Source organism: Rhamphochromis longiceps, linkage group LG10 (genome assembly GCF_057381845.1).
Source record: "Rhamphochromis longiceps isolate RC_006_pf linkage group LG10, R_longiceps_female_GT1.1, whole genome shotgun sequence".
NCBI classification, from domain to species: domain Eukaryota; kingdom Metazoa; phylum Chordata; class Actinopteri; order Cichliformes; family Cichlidae; genus Rhamphochromis; species Rhamphochromis longiceps.
In genome coordinates, this window is record NC_140566.1 from 3,042,457 (window position 1) to 3,064,876 (window position 22,420).

General features: G+C 40.6%; 2 protein-coding genes across 2 annotated transcripts in view; both read left to right on the top strand.

The window, feature by feature from the left end:
* The first annotated feature begins 492 nt into the window (after window positions 1-492).
* On the top strand, window positions 493-10,863 carry dgat2 (diacylglycerol O-acyltransferase 2). Its single transcript, XM_085419856.1, has 8 exons — window positions 493-773; window positions 2,178-2,306; window positions 2,495-2,602; window positions 3,750-3,820; window positions 6,293-6,497; window positions 6,873-7,047; window positions 8,372-8,556; window positions 8,743-10,863. Exons 1-8 carry the CDS (start codon window positions 734-736, stop codon window positions 8,895-8,897), a joined length of 1,068 nt encoding a protein of 355 aa, XP_085275982.1. The 5' UTR covers window positions 493-733; the 3' UTR covers window positions 8,898-10,863.
* A 1,195-nt stretch (window positions 10,864-12,058) lies between these two features.
* The window catches only part of uvrag (UV radiation resistance associated gene), a 98,035-nt gene continuing 87,673 nt past the window's right edge, over window positions 12,059-22,420 (top strand). The window contains exons 1-4 of the mRNA XM_085419857.1: window positions 12,059-12,370; window positions 18,943-19,060; window positions 19,401-19,435; window positions 20,558-20,719. Coding sequence (XP_085275983.1) covers window positions 12,266-12,370; window positions 18,943-19,060; window positions 19,401-19,435; window positions 20,558-20,719 — 420 coding nt within the window. The 5' untranslated portion in view covers window positions 12,059-12,265. The remainder of the gene's footprint in view (window positions 12,371-18,942; window positions 19,061-19,400; window positions 19,436-20,557; window positions 20,720-22,420) is intronic.

Sequence of the window (22,420 nt, forward strand, 5' to 3'; positions counted from 1 at the left end):
TCGAATGATGTAAGGCCGGTGCAACTTCTTTTGCAAGAGTTGCTTTTGGCATCAGTCAATACCTACGACCCTGATATAAAGTAAGCAGCTTTATTAAATTAACTAAAAATTAAAAAGCAGCTTAAATGTAGTAAAACTAATGATTTTAAGGTTTATAGCTATGAACAAATAATTTTAGACAAAAATAATAATAATAAAGAATAAAAGTTTAATTCGATTAAAAACAGACTTCCTTTCTAAAAAAAACAACAACAAAACCCCCCCAAAACAAAACACTTTTTTTAAAATAAGGAGAAAGGGACCGTTTATTACTTGGCTTCTGGCCATAAAACAGCTGGACACATGTTTGTACACAGCTCCTCTGTCCCATGAGGCATGCTGAAGAGCTGTGGCACGAATGGTCAATACATGTTTTGAACAGGTCGCTGACCCACGTGACTGGCCTCATAAATACAGAGAGAGCAGCTCAGCGGCAGCACTGCTCCTCCACGTTACCTGCAGTCTTGCCTCCGCTTTGGTGTCCGCAGACTCCCGCAGTACCTCCTGGCTTCTTGCTCCTCCCCGCGCTGATTAAATGCCCGCTGGACTCTTCAGTCAGCTGCTGTTAAACGCAGTCATGACAGCGGAGCTGTAAGCTCGGAGCTCCTGATGTTTTAACTTATTTTATTATTGTTTAAAAAATAATTTCAAAGGTTTTTCGGGCACTTTGATCAGCCAACAAGAAGACTGAGCTATGAAAACCATACTTGCTGCATACTCGGGATTCATCAAAGGTAAGATGGTTATTTGGGGTCTTCAAAAGTGTCCCAAGGGCGTGAAGGAGCGAAACGAATAGGAACGCAAACAAGCCTGGAGTTTTGTTTTAATGCATGCAAAACAAAACGGGAGTTTAATACTTACTATGATAACAGAAATGAAATTAATAGGATATTGCTATGCTCAATCATCCTGGTAAATCAATCTCCAAAGGTTGATTCTGTTCATCTGGACACAGTGGGAGAAGCTCAAAATACTGTCTAAGAATTTTGCTATTATGTATTTTGCTAATCACTGTGTTTGATTTGTGTTCTGTGAATACTTATAACACGCTTCCACTCTGAATGGTCTTTGGTTGAGAGGAACTAAACTCGGGCTTTTAACCTAAACCACACAGTGACAGCTGCAAGTTAGCTCAAAGTTGATGGAATAATGACACACGGATGTAAGTGACCATACCTCTCATAATCGCATGCTTTCTGCATGCATCTTGCTTATAATTCGTGGGGTTATTGTGGGAATGGGGGTGGAGGAGTGGTAGTGGGGGGTTCCCTGTTGTGTTACTGTATCCAAACATGCCATTTGGTTTCTGTGTATCAAATATGATTCATAGCTTAAATGAACACTAGAAACTATACGAACACAAGCTGATGTGTCTATGTGGGCCTGTTATTGTGTTAATTACAAAACGTTGTGCTGTTTGCATTTAGAGGCGACTACTTGCATGTCCAATAATTCTAGCTGTTTAGGTCTAGGATGGCTCTTGAAAGCCAAGCACGTGGGCCCCCCTGTTGTGCCCCCTGTTCTCCAGGAGATCACACTGTTTGTTTGGTTTCAGCTTTTACCCACCAGTTTGATCTAGCTCTAAGCAGGCTGGTTTAACCATCACTGCTGAATTCCAGCCAACTTCTCTGCCACACATTTAAGCTGTGATAGTCTCAAGGACTCATAGCATCATAGTTTGCAGGCATTACCAGCCGAGCCCCGGTACCAGGTTATTTTCAGTGAGGACAGATGGGATTAGAGGACAGCGTTTTCCTGGAGTGCGAGAGCTTCTTATTGGCTCGCTGTGACACGGCCTCGACTCACGTTAGTTGCTTCTTAATGTTGCTTTGCGCTTCTTTCTCACACGTAGCTGCGTGGGTTCACTCTTTCAGCCTGGTGAGTAGCTGAGGCTGTGTAGTTTTGGACTCGCTGGAAATGTACTGTATTATTGATGTAGGACAGGTCGGTGCAATCCGTTCTGGAGTAAATCATTAACTCTTTGTTTTGATTGATGTCCACCTTTGGCTTTGTTTAACTCAAATCAACTCTAGGCAAGAATTTCTTCTGGGAAATGTTGACTAGATTTTTTTTTTGCGTGATCTTTATCTCTTCCTTCTGTTTTTATACCTGATCCATTGATTTGTTTTTGTCTCAAGGCACTGGCTCCAGCATCCTCTCCGCTCTGCAGGACCTCCCCTCAGGGTTATGGCCCTGCACATCCAAGATGGAGAAGCATCTGCAGGTGATCTCTGTGATGCAGTGGGTCATCTCCTTCTTAGCCTTGGGTGAGTGAGAGAGTTGACTTATTAGTGTCACAAGTAAAGGAGGTCAGATCAGTCTTTAAAGTGAACACACACTCGTTGATGGCTTGTTGGCCTTCTTTCGTGTGATTACACCCTGATGATGGATTACCTTAACCCTTTGTGATGAATTCAGGTTTAACTTTAGTGACTATTTCCCCGTCTCCCCCCAGGTGCTGCCTGCACTGCATTACTGATCTACATCTTCTGCACTGACTGCTGGCTGATTGCTGCCATTTATATAGCCTGGCTTATTTTTGACTGGAACACCCCAAAACAAGGCAAGCCACGAAAGATGTCAATTTAAAAACAAAACAAAACTGTTACCTAATGGTTTGAGTTTTGGCTGCACCGGACTATAGGTCTTAATGAGAGACTTTCTGGCACTGTGAACTAGTGTGGCGGTTTAACTAAAATAATTGCTTATAATTCTTGATTTTATTTTTATGATTTCATTTATTTGAAGTAACCAAAATGAGATTTGTGAAATGACAATGTTGAGATTTTAGGCACGTTTGATGAGGATTTCTGCATCCGGTGATAGAAAAGCTTTAGACTAATGCTATTTCCTCTGCCTTTTATTTTACTTTAATAAGCTTTACAAGTTCACAAATTGTTTTCATTAGTTAATTTTTTTTTTTCAAAAGTTTAGTTTTTATTTTCATTTTGGTTAACTACATTTTTCCACATCTAGTTTTAATTTTTAGTTTAGTTTTTGTTAACTATAATAACCTTGAGTCTTAGACAAAGAATTGCCCACCTGTTGGTGCCACATTCTTTGAAATGACAGTTTAATCCGGCTAAAGAGTTTCTTTTTCTTTTTCATCATTTTAAAAATTTGTACTTTAGCTAACATGCTATAGATTGGCATGTTAGCTAAAGTATAGCATGCTAAAATGCTATACATTAGCATGTTAGACTACTAGCTTAGCTTATGTTAGCATGCTATATGTTAGCATGCTAAAATGCTATACATTAGCATGTTAGACTACTGGCTTAGCTTATGTTAGCATGCTATATGTTAGCATGCTAAAATGCTATACATTAGCATGTTAGACTACTGGCTTAGCTTATGTTAGCATGCTGGTTTAGCTCAACACAGTGCTCTGCCGTGTACAGCCTTACTGTACCCCTAGCATGGCAGCACATGTAAACGTAGAGCTCAAGGGAATTTTGGGTAGTGCGGAAACTTATTATTCAGGCATATTCGGTTCATTTCTCAGCATCTTAATGAGAGGACAGTTGTTCGGATTATTTTGACTGGGTAATATTTGAAGACGTCACTCTGCACTTCCGGGCAAAACTAATTAAATGACAGATTAATAAACTGTATAATAAAAAACTAAGGTTGAATTGTTACGAAAAATTACGGTTAGTTCTATTTTTGTGCGCATGCTCTGAGTGACTCATGTGTAACTTTCTCCTCAGGTGGCAGGAGGTCCTCCTGGGTGAGGAACTGGACAGTGTGGACGTATTTCCGAGACTACTTTCCAATCAGGGTGGGTGAATGTGTCATCTTTGTGATGCTCCCTTGCTGACGCACTCATCTGTAATATAGGGAAATCTGGAGCTTTGCAGAGCGACGGTGGTGCCAGGACTCCAGGAAATGGGTCCTAAACATCTCCCTTATGTCAGATGAAGCTGCTCCTGTGTGAAATGTGTTTAGTTGTGCACGTTTAACATTACAGATAGGCTTATCGGGGCTGCATTGAGCCATCTGCTCTGTACTCTTACTTGTCCTGTGTTGATTAAGATGAGGGTATGATGTTGGCTTCAGACTTTGCCCCAGTTGAAGGTCTAAGAAGCAGTGCTAAGCTTTTCTCTCATCAGGTACTCCGCAGTGTAGGGGACAATAAAATCCCTGGTCAGGCTAAAGGGCTTTGTGTTGGATGGTACAGATGTTTAGTAGCTGTTCCTCACTATACTGTCACACAAGAAGTCAAAAGTCACGGTTAAAGCATGCTTAAAGGGAGGATAGCTGTCTTCTTACACATTACACAGTAGTCATAAAAATACAGGGCCAACGTTCCACTCTCTAACATCCAGGAGCAATATATATTTACTTATTTAATTTATTTATTAAACAAATATGTTGAAGTCGGTCAGATCTTGAGAACAAAGAGCGCTAAATCCAGGGTGATGAACCAAGCATTCATTCTTTGTCATCTAGATGCTTCACTGTAGTTGGGCCTTTCTCATTGATGTCACCACCTCATGTTTAACACAGATGAAGCCACTGTATTAGTTATTCGCTCATGTGAAGCTGTTACATTCACAGTCAAAGTGAGGGATTTACTGTTTTTTGTACTTCAAAATATCCTGAAATTATCTACAAACACATGAGTTAGTCACAGGGCGAGTATTGATGATTTATGAGTTGGAAACAACCGGTCAAAGTCCGAGCCAACACTGAGGACCGTTGAGGTGAGGACCGAAGGAAGTCCGAAGTGAGACTTGTTATGAAATGTGTTGCACGGATAGATGTGCAAGTCTGCTTCAATACTAGAATCAGGTACTCTTTTATATTACTGCTGCTCCTTCTTGAAACGAGTGACTCTCTTCTTCCTCCTCTTTTCTTCTGCTTGGATCTGTACGAGGGGTTAAGTGCTGTGTTTGCTGCCCTAGTCCCACTGTAATCCTCCACATATGCCAGGTGGTCTCCTGCGCTGCCATGGAGAGCTTGAATGGGTTCTCCTGTGCTAATGTGATTACACAGCTGTTATTTTGGACTAGCTACTAATGGAGCTTTGTTTACACATTGTGATGGATCCAAGTCTGCACTGCACATCAGAGCACACTTTTCTTATGGGCCATGTTCACCTTTACAGCTTTATTGTGCAATGATGGGTTTGATGATAATGCTGACACATCACTGCTGTCAGCCTGAACAGGTGCACACTGGATCCTAATTTTATGATTGTATGTGCTGTCTGGCTGATAAGAGTGTCCTAGTTTTACTAAAGCAGTATACATCATACTGTGTGTGTGTGCAATGAATAATGGCTGTCTACACATCCATGTTCACATGTAGTGTTAAAAAATATACCTACAATAATGTTTACTATCGCCTGTCAGTGCGCCCGAGGGTGGCTGTGGCTACAATGTAGCTGCCATCAGCAGTGTGTGAATGGGTGGATGACTGGATGAGTAAAGCACTATACAAATACAGGCCATTTACCATATTGAAAATCACTAAAGTATACAGCTATGATCGTATATTGTTAACATTGTTACTGGAACCCATTTATGTTCTTCATATTTCAGGACTTTGCTTTACTGTCTTGGATTCTCATTCATGAATTGCTTTGTGTATAATTGAACCATCTTTGGGGGTTTTTTTTTGTTTTTTTTGTTTGTTTTTTTTTTCCTTCATTCACAAACAAAAAGCTAGTAAATATTACAGTTCAGATGATGTCATAAGCTTCTTTTTACAGGATGCTTCTGCTGAACAGAAATATGGTTGGTGATTAAAGTTTGATAAAAGAGAAGCTAGTTCCTAAACTGTTGAGTAATCAGGCCGTGATCTTTGGAAACATGCGCTGCTGGTGAATGCTTCAATTTTAATTTTTCTTTTTGAGCTTCGAGCACCTCGAGCCAAATGCCATTTAGTTCACATCGCAGTGGTCTAGAATAAAGGTGCCCAGGGTGAATCTGACCCTTGTAAGCTATTAGACATCACAAATTCTTGAACACACCATTTCAGGCTAGCATTCTTGCTATTACGGCGCTGAACATTGGTCTCATTTCAGTATTTATTTATTTATTTTTTTGAGGGGAGGGGGTTCCACCTTTAATCACATTTATCATGCAGTGGCTTTAGTTTTCGTCTAAAGTCTGTTTCAGTTTTTGCACCTTATCCGTTTGATGCATGATAAAAGCAGAAAAATAAATCCATGTTCATCAAACTTTTGTCCTCGTCTGAGAATCGGTCTCACACTGTTTATCCACTCTTTGTCCTTTTTGTCCTGCAGCTAATTAAAACTCACGACCTGCTGCCCAGCCGGAACTACATCTTTGGCTACCATCCCCACGGCATCTTTTGTTTTGGTGGTTTCTGCAACTTTGGGACGGAGGCCACAGGCTTCTCTAAGAAATTCCCTGGCATCAAGCCTTCCCTTGCAACCCTAGCAGGAAACTTTCGTTTTCCCATCCTGCGAGACTATCTGATGTCTGGAGGTGAGATTTGACTGAAGAAGCCAGAAATTCTTGTTTGAATTCTTAAAATGTCAAAATAAGTGATAACTAGCGCTGGGAGAGCTGACCTTTGTCCTGCTGCGGCTTCAGTTGACATCGATCGACTGATTCTGAGCTTCATCTGTTTGGAGGGCCTGTTTGCTCTTCAGGCTTCATTTTTGCCCCTTACATGTGGAATAAGTTCTTGTTTTCTTTTTTGAATGTTTAACATTTCTTCTGCATATTGGTGGATTTTGCCTAATGCACAATATGGTATAGAAAGCATACAAAAGGCTGGTGTGTAACTCGTACAGAGACCTAAAACTCAGTGAATCTGAGTTGTAATGAGCAGTTTACCTACATTTTGCCCCCCCACAGGTATCTGCCCTGTGAACAGGAACTCCATCGACTACCTGTTGTCACAGAATGGGACGGGAAATGCTGTGATTATCGTTGTCGGAGGGGCAGCCGAGTCTCTGCAGTGCACACCCGGCTTGAATTCTGTCACCCTGAAGAATCGTAAAGGCTTCGTTAGGCTAGCGCTGCGGAAAGGGTGAGTCGGCTGCGCATTTTCAGACACGAGCACGTGTGGTTTTCACTGACCCGCACAATATGTTGTTGAATGGGAAAATGTCATTCCCTGAGCTGCGGCACCTCACGGGAATAACAAAATCCTAGATTATTATACCCAGAAAGGCCACATGCTTGCAAAGAGAGAGCTGCTAAATCATTCTATGAATGTGCAGTGTTGTCCCTGCTCAGCTCCTCGTGACATATAGTTCACTTTCAGGGGCTGGGCAGTTTGAGCTCCCCCCTTGGCTATGCGTTAATGAGACAGACTGCAGCATGAAGGGCCCTCGGTTTATCTCACCAGCCCAAACAAGCCCATTCCTTCACAAATACAGCCGAGGATTATCATATCAGTGGGTGCACCCTATCCAAAGAAGCTTAGAACGCGCTGGAAAAGACACGCAGTTATGCAGACCTTTATTCGTTACAATTAGGCTAGCACAGCAGCTGATGTAAGCCTCAAATGTGAATTTGGGTCACTTTGGATTGATTTTGTGGAACTTCTAAGGCTTTGTTTCAGTGCTTATGAAATAGAGACGATGTTGCAACCAGCTGAATGATGTGTTGTGTCGTCACAAAACAAGTGTCCGCTTTAACAAATATATTTATTGTTTATTTTTGGTCAAAGGGATTGATGCTCTGATTGTTTCTTCTAAAATACTGGATGGAAAACCAGATTGAATCTTTCACAAACAGCTGGAAAAAATCTCTCTCTAAAAACGACTGATTCTGTGGTCTAAAAACGGCCCCTGCAAACCTTCAGACTCTAGCTTAGTTACAGATCAGGGTGGATTTAAGAAATTTCCCGATCACATAACACCTTCCACAGTTGTTATACAAAAACGTGGCTGCTCCTCCCCACAGGGACATTGAATGCTTTTTACAAACTGTCCGTGTTCCTTGCACCGATTCCTGATGGTGCACATTGCACCATAAATCCAAACCTGTTGGCTATTTTTGAATATTTGGTAAACTGAAGCTGGCCGTTCAGGCAAGTAGAGACATGTAAGGAACGTGGTGGTTATCACACGTGTGCAACGCTTCAAACTCTGTTCTTATTACTGCTTTTAAAACCAGGAGATTCACAGATAGGATTATAATATAACCATAAAACCACATTTCTGGTCATGTGAACAACAACTGCAAAGCTTCAGCAAGAGGACAGTGAACAAATATTTGTTTATTAACTGACATTTTTCTCAAATAAGTCTCAATGACCTTTTATGTGTTCTAGATGTTTCGCATAGATGTGTTGTTCTTTTTCACGGTCGGGCAGGTGTGTTGAGTCACTTGCTTTGTTCCCTCAGGGCTGATCTGGTTCCAGTCTATTCCTTCGGCGAGAACGACGCCTACAAGCAGGTGATCTTCGACGAGGGGACCGTCTGGAGGTCTCTGCAAAAGAAGTTACAGAAGATGTTGGGCTTTGCCCCGTGCCTTTTCTTTGGAAGCTCCTGGGGCATTGTGCCTTTTTCCAAGCCCATCACTACCATAGGCAAGTTTGTCTCGTGTTTGCTTTGACTGTACGGTACAGATTAGTTTTCTCTGACCTCGACATGGCTGTGTTACTAAAGTTTTTGTAGGACAGTGACCAACCAAACAGTTCATAGGACACAGTCAATATTTGCTCAACTGTTTGTTTTAACTGTTTGTCTCCTGTGTTCTTTTTCTTTTTTAATAGTTGGGGAGCCAATCACTGTGCCAAAAATTGAGGATGCATCAGAGGAAGCGGTGGATCTCTACCATGCAATGTACATCAAGTCCCTCCAGTGCCTTTTTGACAAGTACAAGACCCGCTTTGGTCTGAAAGAGAGTGACATCCTGCACATCCACTAGGAAGATGACGGGTCGCTGCTAATGGCCCGAACTGTGCATCTCCAAACCCCTCGCCTCGTCTTCGTTTCGTCACCTTCGTCATCGCACCTGGGTGCCTAGATTATCTCTGGACTGCAGATGACACATTTTGCATGTTTACTGAAGAAACCTTTGCTCACTGCGCCATCTCACACACACGCATAGTGCTTTCTCAGGCAATGGCAGGTTTAATGAATGGTGGCCTTTCCCAGCTGCTCTTGTCTGGTTGCCCACAGTGCCTCATCAGTGCCTTTTTTTTCCCCTCCCAGTTTTCTTTTAAAACTTGGGCGTCACGTTTTAACTGCTTCTTTCAGGCAGTGGTCGCTAAGCTCCACTAGATGGAGCCAGAAGGTAACTTGCAGGACTTCTTCCTGAGCTCCTTTACAACTCTACACGCTGAACGCACAAACAATGCAAATGAAAGGTACCACTTTATCACTGGGTAGTGCCCAAAGATTAATCGAGCCAAAGACATATGATGTCCACAGACATGTGGTGATTCCTGCTGGTTAAAGGCCGAAAGTGAAGGAATTCTACCAGGTATGGTGAATGCACAAACGCATAAGACATAAGACATAAGCCTTACAGTGTTAATTGAATTCTGTAGCAAGGAAATGCCTATTTTAGTGCATTTGTCTCAACAAATATTTCTGGTGCACTTTTGATGTTTTACATCACCCTCTGAGGTTTTAGTCTCAAAGATTTCCCCCCCCCCCCCCCCAAGACAGGCACTGCTCTGCTTGGCTTATTTCTTTTTCTTTTTTATGTTCATACTGGTGACAGGGTTTCTATCTGGGTGGATACATTTAATGTATGCAGTGTAAACTACGTGATTTCTTGTAACTTAAGTGTCTTGGAAGGTTTTGAGCTGTAGTTGAAAAGGATAAAATGGTTTTGTGGGTGAAAATCCTGATGTTTGCGGGTGAAGATGGATGGATGGAATCCTGATGTTTGATGATTCCAGTTTACAGTGAGTTTTATAAAAAATCTTTCAGGGGAATCATTTAAAATAAGCAAGCGTGCGTCATGTCGATGGGAATAAAGTGTAACAGAATTGGCTGAATTTACAGATGCAATTTTCACTGGTTTGAGCATTGTGACGACTACTATGGAGCAGTGTGATACCTGTGCAATGGATTTGCAAGCAATAAGCAGCGAGACTTGTCTGTGTGATGAGTTGCATAATCTTTCTGCTGATGTTTAAATTAAACTTTTGTAAGTTTTCAGAAAAAAAGTGTGGTGTGTCTTTGAAGTCTTTCCCACATTTATGTCAATGTTTTACTAAATCTGAGTCTTATGTATGTGCTGTGTAGGGAGCACGCCCACCAAATATATGCTTTGTTTTGAACAGTATTTGGCTGGAGAGTATTTAATATTATCCACAATTCTCTTATCAGCAAAAACTTTCAAAGTCCAGCTGGGCCATACAGTATACCTCTGAAACCACAATTTACCTCTATGGGAGGAAAAAACCTCCCTTTCATCCCTCCCTGCAGGTGATATAGATGTGATCCTCAAGCTCGCGTTCTCTACCAGAGACCTGGGAGTTTAGGGCTCTGTGCCGTACTTTGTCTGTTCCTCTGGACTGACACCTCTGATGTTATACCTGGAGTTTTCTGGAGCCACTCTTCCAATTTCAGGGTTACAGCTCCTACTGCTGCTAATTACCACTGGGACCATTTTAAACTTTAGCTTCCACATCTGCTGGTGCTATGCAAATAAAACTGAACTGAATATTTTTGAGGATTATTCCACCCCATTTAAAAACGATCAACATGAAAAGTGACCGTGTAAATGTTAATTGTATGTTTTCCATTTTATGCACTAACCATATACACTCTTGTGTATGTCATGTTTTGAAATTGTTAAACCTACAACGGAATGATAAACATTGTATCTACTGCTTATGGAGTCGTTGCCTTGTTTTCAGAAGTGAAACTGAAAATGTTTGAGGAATAAAGCCTGTGCGCAAAGTTCATTTAAGGTTTTCCATTATTCAGTTTCTGTTAGTTATACTTGTTCTTATGGCCTTTTTTAGTGCGGTCATTAGTTAATTTGACTTTAGTCTCAGAAAGCCTTAATAAAGACAGGAAGTACTCTGGCTCCTTTTATCAGCTGGAAAAAAAATATGACAGGAGCAACACATCTCAGTGCAAAACGCAATTATTTCACTTTATATGCCTTGTATTCCTATTTATCTGAATTACAACCTTGTTAATTATTATTATTATTATTATTATTTGCTACTGGTTCTCTTTTATATGACTTTATTAAAACATCTTCAACATTATTAAAAAACCAATAAGAACACATCAAGTGTATGACTAGTCCATCGAGAACGTCCATTTTTATTTTCCCTAAGTTCTTTTACATTTTAACGTTTTTTGTCAAGGTGACAACGTGGATAGATAGGAGCTACTTTTGGTCGTTATCTGACTGCAGCCTTCAGTCTCCTGGCCCTGTAGAAGCGCAACTATTTAATGTGGCTGATACAGCCCCCTAGTGGTTGCTTAATGTTCTGCAGTCAGTGTGAATGAAGCTGAAATAACTGACTGTGCTGCTCACATGTAGGTGGTGGATTTACAAGTCATCGTACTTAAAGATGAATTTCAACTTTACACTACTGAGTTACACGCAAAACACAAGACCAGAATCTAAATTGGCATGCAACGTTAAGAGAGGCCTAACAAATATAACATCGACTAATTTGCTAATATGTTAAATATGTGTGTGTTTAAGTTTTACATTGCCTAAGCTACCCGCGTATTCTGCAGTTAGTTCCTGTCTCTATTTGTGTATTCGTATTATACTGTCTGTGATTTGAAAGTTAGCGAAAAAAGTTCATATCAGTTTGCATATACATTTTAAATGCTTTGGTCGCTGGCTGTCTTTGTACCAGTAGAGATTATGAGATCAGTGCTACCGTTTAAACTGTCACCTGCATGTCACGCTGTACCATACAACTTCCTCATATTTTGCAGCTTTGACAGAATTCAACGGATGCTCGTCCCCTCCAGGGAGACAAACAGATGATACCGCCAATAGAAACGCGAATTTTCACGACCAGGCACCGCCTTTACGCGACGGATATTGGTTTGAGCCAATCAGCAACTGAAGTTCCGCGCCTCCTCTCCGTAGACGGATTTCCGAACGTAGCGAAATAGCCGAGAGTTTGTTTACGTCCTGTTGGTTAGCTGACAGCTGTTGTAGCGCTTTCCTCACAGAAACACTCGTGTCTGCATGTCTTTGTTAGTTTTCCGGAACTTCGTCAACTTTTAGCCAAGTGTCGTGAATGTCTGAGATGGGATGCTTTATTGAATGAGGGGCTGCTGCTAGATGCCGACAGGAGGATGAACTCCATCACCGGTCGGGTTCTTGCTATCCCCGCCGCCTCTGTCACCAACTCTGGAGCTTCAGCCTCTCGAGCCCTACATGTGGAGCTCACATCCCAGCAGGTAAATGCAAATCCCATGAGCTTTCGTTGTCATCACACTCATTCAGGTGAACTCGGGAAAACTTGGACCGGGCTCCCATATTGTGTTATGTACTAGTTTGTAACTGCTGCCCGGAGGTCCACAGCAGGCCTGGCAGGCTAGCTAGCTAGCAGTTGCTAGCTTGCAGTTAGCTAGCCCGTTGGAAATAAATGGAAGTGTGTCTGACTCGCCAGACACGCCGAAACCAGTTAGGTCGCAGTTTGGCTTTTGGAGCCTAGCCTTTTCATGGTACTGCCATATCGCATTATTTTTCTACATATTTATGTACAAAGCTGCTTCTGCTAATGGTAACTTAACTTGGCGTCATGTCAGCACGCAGGTGACAGCTAAGTAAAATCAGCATACAGCGTGTCATTAATTTGACACTAAACGCTCTCGTACGGCTGCTTTAATGTGATTTGAAGCATTTCAAGACTGAATGCGTTATTGGTCCGTTCAACCCCGGGGATTAAGTGGAAGACTTTTAAATTCCGTGCTTTCATTCATTTGACATGTAGGCTTCTCTCGTTGTGATTACGTACCTTAAACCGGAACTAAGTCTCCTACCGACAGATCTCCGTCAGTGTTTACTGGCTGGGTATTATTTGTAGTAGAAAACATGTTGTTTTCAAATATCTTTATTAGGGTTGAGATAAATGACACTTCCTCGCTTCAGTGAGCCAGAGGTCTGTGTGCTGCAGGAACCTCTTGGACTTGTTTCAACTGTTATCCTGCTTCAGACCACTAAACTGAACATTAGGAACCAAAATATGGAGTTAACCTACAGCATAAAATGAATCCTCAAACTTAAATCTTCTACTACTACTATTACTTAATGGTAGTTAAACCTCGCAAATGTGTATTGACATCTGCAAATTCTTGGGATTCATAACGTGGGTGTCACTGATGCACCATTAGATTTTCTTTTCTCAGTGAAATGACAGACAGTATAATGTATTTACACCACTAAGTGTAACTCTTTTCTCCCCCAGATAGGTGCTGGATCGATTAGATGGACACTTTGATAATGCAATTTGGAATGATTCAAACTATGTCCTCATTTTAGTACTATCGACATATTCCAATCTTATCCTGTATACTGGGTGTTTTTGTTTTTACTTTGGGAAACCACAAGTCTCTGATATGCAGTTTTTTGAGGGTGGTGTGTAAGTAAAATCTTTTACTTAAACTGCAGCTAAATACACACATTACTTGCTCTTTAAAGAATCAGTATACCAATTTGTTGTTTACGCTTATCTGTGAACTCTGGCCATGCAAATAGTTGGGTTTTTCTATCTCTTAATCGTGTGCAGTTACTGCATTACAGTGGAAACCAACTGGCTTTGTGTTTGGGCCATAAATTGCTAAAAAGTATCAGAGATTTCATTTAAAACACTTTTCCTTTGTATTTGTTTAATTAACATGGGTCCTCTTGTTTATCTGTGATCTCATTAAAAAACCTGATGATGACCTCTTAATGCAGGCTATATGCACATTCATTTTAACCACATGAGACCTAGATGGATAAATACCTTTGTCATGATGAGAAAATTGGATTGCAGAAACCACGTGGCATTTCCATACACCAACAAAGAACAAACACATCAGCATAAAAGCATACAATACATCAAGACCCTTTCATTGGACCTTACAGGATGATTTGTCCAAACTAGCTGGGAAACGTATGTGTTTCCCATGTTTAAAAATTGAACTGGTAAATGGACTGGTACTTGTATAGTGCCTTTCCACTCACTTTGAGCACTCAAAGCACTTTCTGCTACAAGCCTCATTCACCCAATCAAATGCATCCAAACCCTGTTTTTATCTATACCTAAACGCTTTATGCACTCTTAACATTCACACACACCCTGATGGATGCATTGGGAACAACTTGGGGTTCAGTATATTTCAAAATATGAACTGCGGATTGATCCAACAACCTTGTTATTGGTACCCTCTACATCTGTTGCTACAAATGCTCTATTAAGTGCCGTGAGGAATAAATTACAGTTTGGCCTGTGTTTTGTAAGCACAGGGGGTAATAGCGCCACCCAGATGGTTTCACTTTAAAAGAAGAGGCAAATGGATGCCTCTCGTCACCCACAACAGTATTTGCCTAACATCTAACACCATAACTATAAATGCGTTCCTAACTCTGTAATGCAATTCACTTCATGCTGTTACTGTCTTTCTTACAGATTTTTAGTGTTCCTCAGAGGGATTTCCAAACCAACAAAAGATTAAGAAAGTCAGAACACTTTCAGTAAAAGCACAGTAGAACATGTGGAGCATTTTAGAGCCCGCTTTGAAAGATACAAGTTTCCTTGAAAAGTTCTTTACATGTGGTCAAGAATAACCCCTAGGTACTGATATTCAGTCACAGACTGGATCAGCTGTTTGGTGATAGTGTGCTGGGATGATTGTTGCCCCCTGAAATCTTTGCTGCGTTGAGAACAAGGCCTGACCTCACAGCATTTAATGAAATGGTCCGGATCTGGTCCCTACTGTTCCTTTCCATCATGTAGGAGATTCACTGAAGTGGTAGTAGTGTTTGTGCAGGAATTGGTGTACCAAATAAACAACACAAGAGAGAAAACACAGTCCTGAGGGGAGCCTGTGGAAGTTGTCAGTTTGTCTGAAAGTAAAGTTCCTACTCTGGTTTAACTACCAGGGAAATCCTTGATCTCGAAAGCTAAACAAGACAGAAGTGAAAATTCTGTTTCCCTTTTATCTGTTAAAATACTCAGTAAAACTGTTAAAAGTAGAGGTGGGAATCACCAGACACCCCACAATACAATATCATCACAATACGATATATTGGGATTATTACTTTTTTTTAAACATGTTGTGATATGCTCTGTCAAGCTAAGTGTGTCCAGTGTTGCATGGTTTTCTTGGTTGCACTGATTTCATGTATGTTTGCTCAGCTAACCTTCCTGAAGGATGACGGTGCATGAGATTAACCCTCTTGTTTGTAGTATTCCCAGAGTATTTTATTTAAATAATACGGAGATTTGGCGTCTCTATATCAATAGAATACCTCCATGCTATTTATCACAATCCGGTTTTTAAGTGATGATGTGTTGAATCCTGCTTCTGGGTCCAAACTACTCTGTGTTTAATAAGTCTGTTGTGTTTTAAACATGTTTTAATGCTTTGTATCTTGTTCTATTTAATCTGAACAAGCCCCTAAAACAGTCAGTGATCACTGTTGGCCTCTCTCGGTTTTTATTACCACTGTTACTTTTAAAGCTCAGTTTTTAAACCCTTACGATGTAACTCCAGCCCATGCAGCAGTATAGTAATGACTAACCTGGTATTGTGGATGGGTTATCTCAGTTGTTCTCCTGACTGAAGTTTAGCCCATTTATAAGATCTGGACTTGGAAACGGCTAATGACGTCAGACTTAAAGACCAATTTTCATCAATTAAAGATCAATTTTTTAACCCAACTCGTAGTTAAAAGGCGGGGAAATGGCCACAAATACAAGTAGTGTGTGCAATACGTAAAATAGTTCAATAAATCACCCTCATACAGGGTTGGTAGGCAAATTGCAGCGGTCTCTTTGATGCCAAGTTTATGATCCCATGTACAAGACCAGTGATGCAAGGTCAGGTCTAAAGTCTTTGGGACCTGAAGGTCTAGGAGATTTAGGAACAGGAACAATTATGGATACTTTCCAAATTTAAATATTTAGTATCACAAGACTGAGATGATCTAAAAATCTTCAGATTCGACCATGCAGGTCAAGCGAAGCCTATCCCCTATCCTTATGTGGGGCATTGGTTGTTAGAGTAATGCATCTCTGGGCTTTCTTGATGACAAAGTGCCTTCTGTCTTTTAACTGTACTAAAGGTCCCTTCCGGCTGTATCATTGTAGCTCCTGAAAGCATTTTTGTCTTATAAGGTCTTTGAACTTGTTTGACACCCAAGGGTTGTCATTCGCATCATTTAATCCTTTTGGTTGGGACCACAGAGTCCACACAGAAATGAATATAATCAGTCACATGTGTAGTGTGATCATTAATGTCAGCACTCTCAAAGACCTCCCATACAGTGCAGTCAAAGCAGCCCGGCCACACATTGTCATGTCAGTGTAGGGTCTTTCTTCTGTCTCAGTAGCCTCTCATAGACAGGATAAACCACACTACGATCAGACGCCCCTAGAAGCGGAATCAGTGTCGGCATCTTTGACAGTTCCATAGCACCAGAATCTTCTATTTCCTGGTGGGACAGTCGACCTATTGGTGGCATGAGTGAAGCTTACTTTATTGGTACGCTAATGCGAAATTGTAATGGGACATCATTTAAATTCTTAAATGTGCACCAATCTTTCCAGTTTAGAAGGGAGTTTGAAACTCTGTGACCTTACTGGTTTACTTGTTTACTGAGTAAACACTGACTCACTTTACAGGTTATAATCAGTGCTAATCTCAGGCTAGATAATACATGTTTTAACTGAGCAGTTTTGAATACTTTGAGTACTCCACAAAGTGTGTGTGTGTGTGTGTGTGTGTGTGTGTGTGTGTGTGTATATATATATATACTATAATTGTGAAAAGCAAACAACAAGCATGCACTTTGACCTGATGCACTGTTTTCGGGGTTGACTACTGTGGACTAAGTGAAAACTGTCGCTTTATCTCTGGGCCATAACCTGAGATTCAGCTCTCATCAGCAGCTATGATCCATGACATAAATTCAGGGGAGTTTGAGGTCCATGAATCCACCTTACATGCATTTGCATCCCACTCGGTACACATGGGCAAAACTGGTACTTGGGAGTTTAAATTAGCAGCAGTCCAGAAACTGGTCCAGTAGTGCATGACATGAAAACTTTGAAGGGAAAATTGCATTTAGTTAAGTCATTTTAGATTTATATGGCACGTAGATTCTAGGAACTTTTCGGTCACACTTTTTTATGTGTGTGACCAAAAGGTCCCTTGCGTGTAGTTAATAAGAGGAGATAATCCACTTCAGATGACTGGAAATACTGAGTTTGGTTTATGTGTGGGAGTTGTCTCAGTATGCAGTACACATGATACCAATTTGAAATAACTTGACACTTATTTGCACTACCCTCTCATGCATAAATGTCACATTACATAAACTTCTTGGGCAATCAGAAGAGCTTTTAGGACCATTTGTCCTGTCCCACTTATTCGAACATTTGCATTCTCACCTATACGTGTCTGGGTTTAGTTTTCAGTGCTGCAGTTCATATATGAAAAAAAGCTTACGTTTATTTTTAAATGTATGAGAGTGGGGATTTGTTGGAAGCCTCTTGCATAAAGTTGGCATCAGTTTTAACTGTCTGTACTTAATAAACTGGCATTCAAGTGTGTTTTCTTATCAGGGCTACCTGTCGTATCTGCTTTAGTTTGGTCAGTCCACTCTGTAAAACAGGGGTTGGCGACTCCAGGTCTCGAGGGCCGGTGTCCTGCAGGTTTTAGATCTCACCCTGGGTTAACACACCTGAATCAAATGATGAGTTCATCACCAGACCTCTGGAGAACTTCAAGACATGTTGTGGAGGTAATTTAGCCATTTGAATCAGCTGTGTTGGATCAAATACCCATCTAAAACCTGCAGGACGCCGGCCCTCGAGGCCTGGAGTTACCCACGCCTGATCCAAAATAATGTCTGCATGCTCATGAATAACAGAAGGCTTGTGACCACCTAGTCACCCAGATTACAAGCCACGTGTCACCATCAGACTTGTATGGTCGTTTTATAACATGCGGTCAACTTTGCAGTGCTCTTCTGTTCGAGCGTAGTCTGAGAGGACTCTGATGTTTGAACTGTTTTGAATAATTTTGCTGTTTTATTTTTGTTTTCCATGTGGTCCATGTTTCCTGTTGAGAAATGTACATTATAAAATTAATAAGGAGAGGGTTAAAAGTCCCCTGGAGAACAATCATTTGTTTGTTTTTGAAGTCGTTAATCTTTTGGGAAATCCCATGACTTAGATTTGTCCTCGCTATGGCTGCAGGAAGGAGGTGGGCCGGCCATTCAAGGGAAAGGTTAGACTGTAGGATGTGCCGTCCAGAGGGGCCGATGGCGCGATATGGCAGCCTCGCTTCTGTCATTCTGCCCCCGGACAGCTGTGGCTACAACTGTAGCTGCCTCCACCAGTGTGTGGATGAATAGTGGAATTGTAAAGTGCTTTGAGGGTCTCGAAAAGCGCTTGATCTAAAAGATTTCCCAGGAATCTTTTAGATCAAGACATGAGATTTTTAGTAGATTGAAAAGACTGTTCACTAACAAAGTCCTTGACTTCAAAAACTTCAAACAATCCAGTCTTAAAGTGTTGCTGGATTGATTTAAAAAGTAACTGATGACTGACATAATGTTACAATGAAGATGAGTAACGCCTCCATTACTTATGCTGCCTCTGTGCATGAGAAAGGACGGCTATTTTAAGCTGTTTTATATGTGGGATAGATTTGACCAATCACATGAGCCAAATTAAGCTGGTTACAGAACTCTGTTATCAATAATCGTCACTATTTCTCATTGTCTCTCTCCCTCTCTATTTCCTCCTGGCAAACAGAGACGGTTGCGTCATCTTCGGAGCATCGCAGCCAGAAACATTGTCAACAGGAATGGCTCTCCACTGCTGGACACGTACTTCACCCTCCACCTTTGTATAGGAGACCGCATTTCTAGAGGTCGGTGTTAAAGTCCTCTCACACACTACTGATCATGTTTATCCTGTACAATTTTTTTTTTTTTTATCAAGAGGCTTTTAAATAAAGTTAAATGGGCAGTGCGCATATTTATATTTATTTTGTACTTGCAGCAAGTTGTAGTTTAGTATCTCAGGCAAATGCATTTGAAAGTGGCACTAACACTGTACCGTTCCTCTGATTTTGGAACATGCAGTCAGTGCAAAATTTGTATGTGATAGATTTGTGTAACTGGTGTCCAGCTGAGCTTCAGCAAAACATGTTCAGGGTTTAGTTCCTCCTGTTTATTGTGCATTAATCAACATTCTTTCATGTTTCTTAGATTTTTACAAGAGTGAAGTCATACGAGACTCACTGGTGAGTAAACTAACCCTCAGACGCTTCCTCTCCGCGTTCTGGGATAGGTCCAGTATGTTGTCATTTCCTGTAGCCTGCTGTTGGAGAATGTACTCATTACGAGCAGCGAAGCAGTGCTGTATTTTATGAATGCTAAGCTTGGCATTTATCTGATCCCTTCTTGCCAGTCACACATGTAGCCAGCTCTTGTTTAACATGATTTGCTGAATAAAATATCAGGCGTGTGTCGGCATGAATAAAATTTGATCCGTGTTTCTCTTAAACAGCTTTTTCTTTTGGCCTGCATGCATCATTAAGCTGTGCAAATGACCGTGCTGTGTCGTATTACCTTGTCGTTGTGTGTGGTTTTTTTTTTTTTTTTAATTTCCACTTTTATTTGTGATGCAGACACAGCTATGCACAAAACTACAGACGTAGCCAATTACAATTACTGTTTGGGCTTGCTGCCGAGCCATGAGCTGACCTAAGCTGCTTTCCAGGCGTACTCGTCAGTACCTTCAGCAGACAGACAGTGTAATGCACTTCAGGAGTCATGACTCCTGTCGTCTCCCAGCACAACTTCCTCCTGTTTTATTTAACATCTGTGCTGGCGTTCTCGGCTATTCCATCTCCTTCCTGTCATCGCTCATATAAGGAACTGTTTCCTGTTGCTCTTCCTGTTTTCATTCCCCTCTGCTTCTAATGCTAGTTCTTATCTTCACCTGTGGATTGTACTTCTGCTTTTGGCCTTCCTCTCCTGCCTGTCCATGAAAGTTACCCAGGGAAAAAGAGATTTTTCTGTATGATGAAGGGAAATGGTACATAGTTAAATGATGTAAATGACTCCAGTTGTGTGCCGCTGAACCAGCGGTCATGCTGTCGTTCTGAACGTTCAGGGACAGACTACAAACAGAAATGGGGATCAGACTTTAAGGTTAATGCAGAACAGAATGATTCAGTTACTCTGCAGTGGTTAAGGATCACTGTATGGATTTAAGAGGTAACATAAATTTTGCTCTCAGATTTTTATTTCAAACTCTTGAACCTATCCTCCCATTAAAAACAAAAAGTCAGAAAGTAGAAAAGATTTAAGATGTGACTGCTGTTCCTTTTGAAATGTGTGTGTTTGTGGATCTCTGTTAGAATCCAACTTGGCGGAGCCTGGACTTTGGCATGCTCCCAGACCTTCTGGACACCTCAGTGTCTTGCTTTGTGGTGAGAATCTGGGGAGGGCAGAAGGAACAGTACCAGCTCCTCATCGAATGGAAGGTTAATTTGGACGGCCTCAGATACACGGGGCAGCAGGTCAGCAAACACACCCAAGAGCAACAAAGTAGCAACACAATATATAATTTTTCCTGAGGCTTTCTGTGTGGCTTTTGAAAAAGTGAATTGTTACTGCAAAAATCTAATAGTACAGTTTTGATCTTTACAAAGGATTTGTTGGATATGATCTGACACATGTGTTAAATGTTGAATAGCTGAATGTGTAATTAAATCCTTCTAAGAGCGCGATGCATGCATTTCCGTTCTGTCCATGTGGTTTACGTTACTTCATGACATATCAGTAGTTATGAGCAGGGCTGTTGCTGTGCTCTTAGCAAGTTTATGTGTAAAATGATCACTTGGACTCGGCTGCACAGTTCTGTGTATGAAATATTTTTCATCTGCTTGGAATTTATACAAGTGGATGAATCTAGTTCAAAGGTAGCAAGGCTGAGGTGATGCTCATTGCTGTGAGCGAGTGAATGTGGGGTGAGCCATATTTGGAGTTGAACATTTAACTCTGGATCTGCGTTTGAGTTTTAATTTCTAAATATTTGAACATGAAAACTAAGTAGTTCACTAAATGGAAATCTTTCTGTCAATTTAAAGGGGTCTTATATGCAGTGCTTAACAAACTGATTGTTGGTGTAAGATTTATGGCACAGCTGGCCTTGAATGAACAGTTTTAGTATTTACAAAATAATTTTTTTAATGTTTCTGTCATTTAAATTGGCATTTATGAGCAAACTCTTTAATCAAAATGATATTTCTAATGCTAAAATATAGTTACTATTGTTATAAAATAATTTTCAAATTTACTGTTTAAGAAAAGAAACATTTATTTATTTTTTATTAAGATGCTGAGTTACAGTGATTTATTTCCATTTTTAAAAAATCATCAAAGAAGTCCAGTGTGATTGGGTGTAACAGTAAATGAATTCAGTTTATTTGCTTAATAAATAACAACATGCTTTTAGTTTAAACTTTCTAAAATATGTTCAATATTTTTCTCTATGTGGTCTAATAAGTTTAAGTACTGCATGCACATTATTAAATGTGAATAATCGCAGTAGAAACAAACTGTGGTTAGAAATACAAGTCCCCAAACATTAAACTTTCTAAATTACTTTCAGTCATATAGAATAAATTTATTGGTGCCTATTTTACTGTAATGTCATCTAGTTGCTAACATTAGGTAAAATAATTATTGTGACTGTCTGTCGTTGCGTCAGTTCACTCTTTTATTCGGTTACACCAAATGTTCTTTCACTCAGAGTTAAATAATCTAAAAATGCACCGAGCGTATATACGTTACATTACATGATTGTAAATAACTTCCATCAGTGTAACAAATGCTTAGTGCTTTATATTTTGACAGTAATCAAAGAAAATTGCAATTCTCTTCCTCATCGTCTTCAATACAATTCTCTTTTCCCGTGCATGCCACATATATGTCAGTGGTAGGGAAACAACCAGTGATTATGTAGCAGGCTGCTCATTAGTGTAATGCGCCACATGCTGCATTGATTCAGTAGTAATATGAAATGTCTGCATGTCAAAATGTGATTTAGAGCTTCAGAATCTAGCTGTCTGTTTGGCTCTTTGCGTGAAAAGTTTGGCCCATTCAAAGCCTTCATCAAAATAGTAAATGCAGTTCAAATGCTGATGAAGAACTCAATGTTATTCCAATTTATTCAAATCCAGACTGCATTGGAGGTTGGTAAACAGCACAGTCTCATG

Excerpts from the sequence above, each read along its gene's own strand:
- dgat2 (XM_085419856.1), top strand. The coding sequence starts at position 734 with ATGAAAACCATACTTGCTGCATACTCGGGATTCATCAAAG. Across the intron at positions 3,821-6,292 it reads GAGACTACTTTCCAATCAGG|CTAATTAAAACTCACGACCT; the intron begins GTGGGTGAATGT and ends TTTGTCCTGCAG. Across the intron at positions 7,048-8,371 it reads AGGCTAGCGCTGCGGAAAGG|GGCTGATCTGGTTCCAGTCT; the intron begins GTGAGTCGGCTG and ends TTGTTCCCTCAG.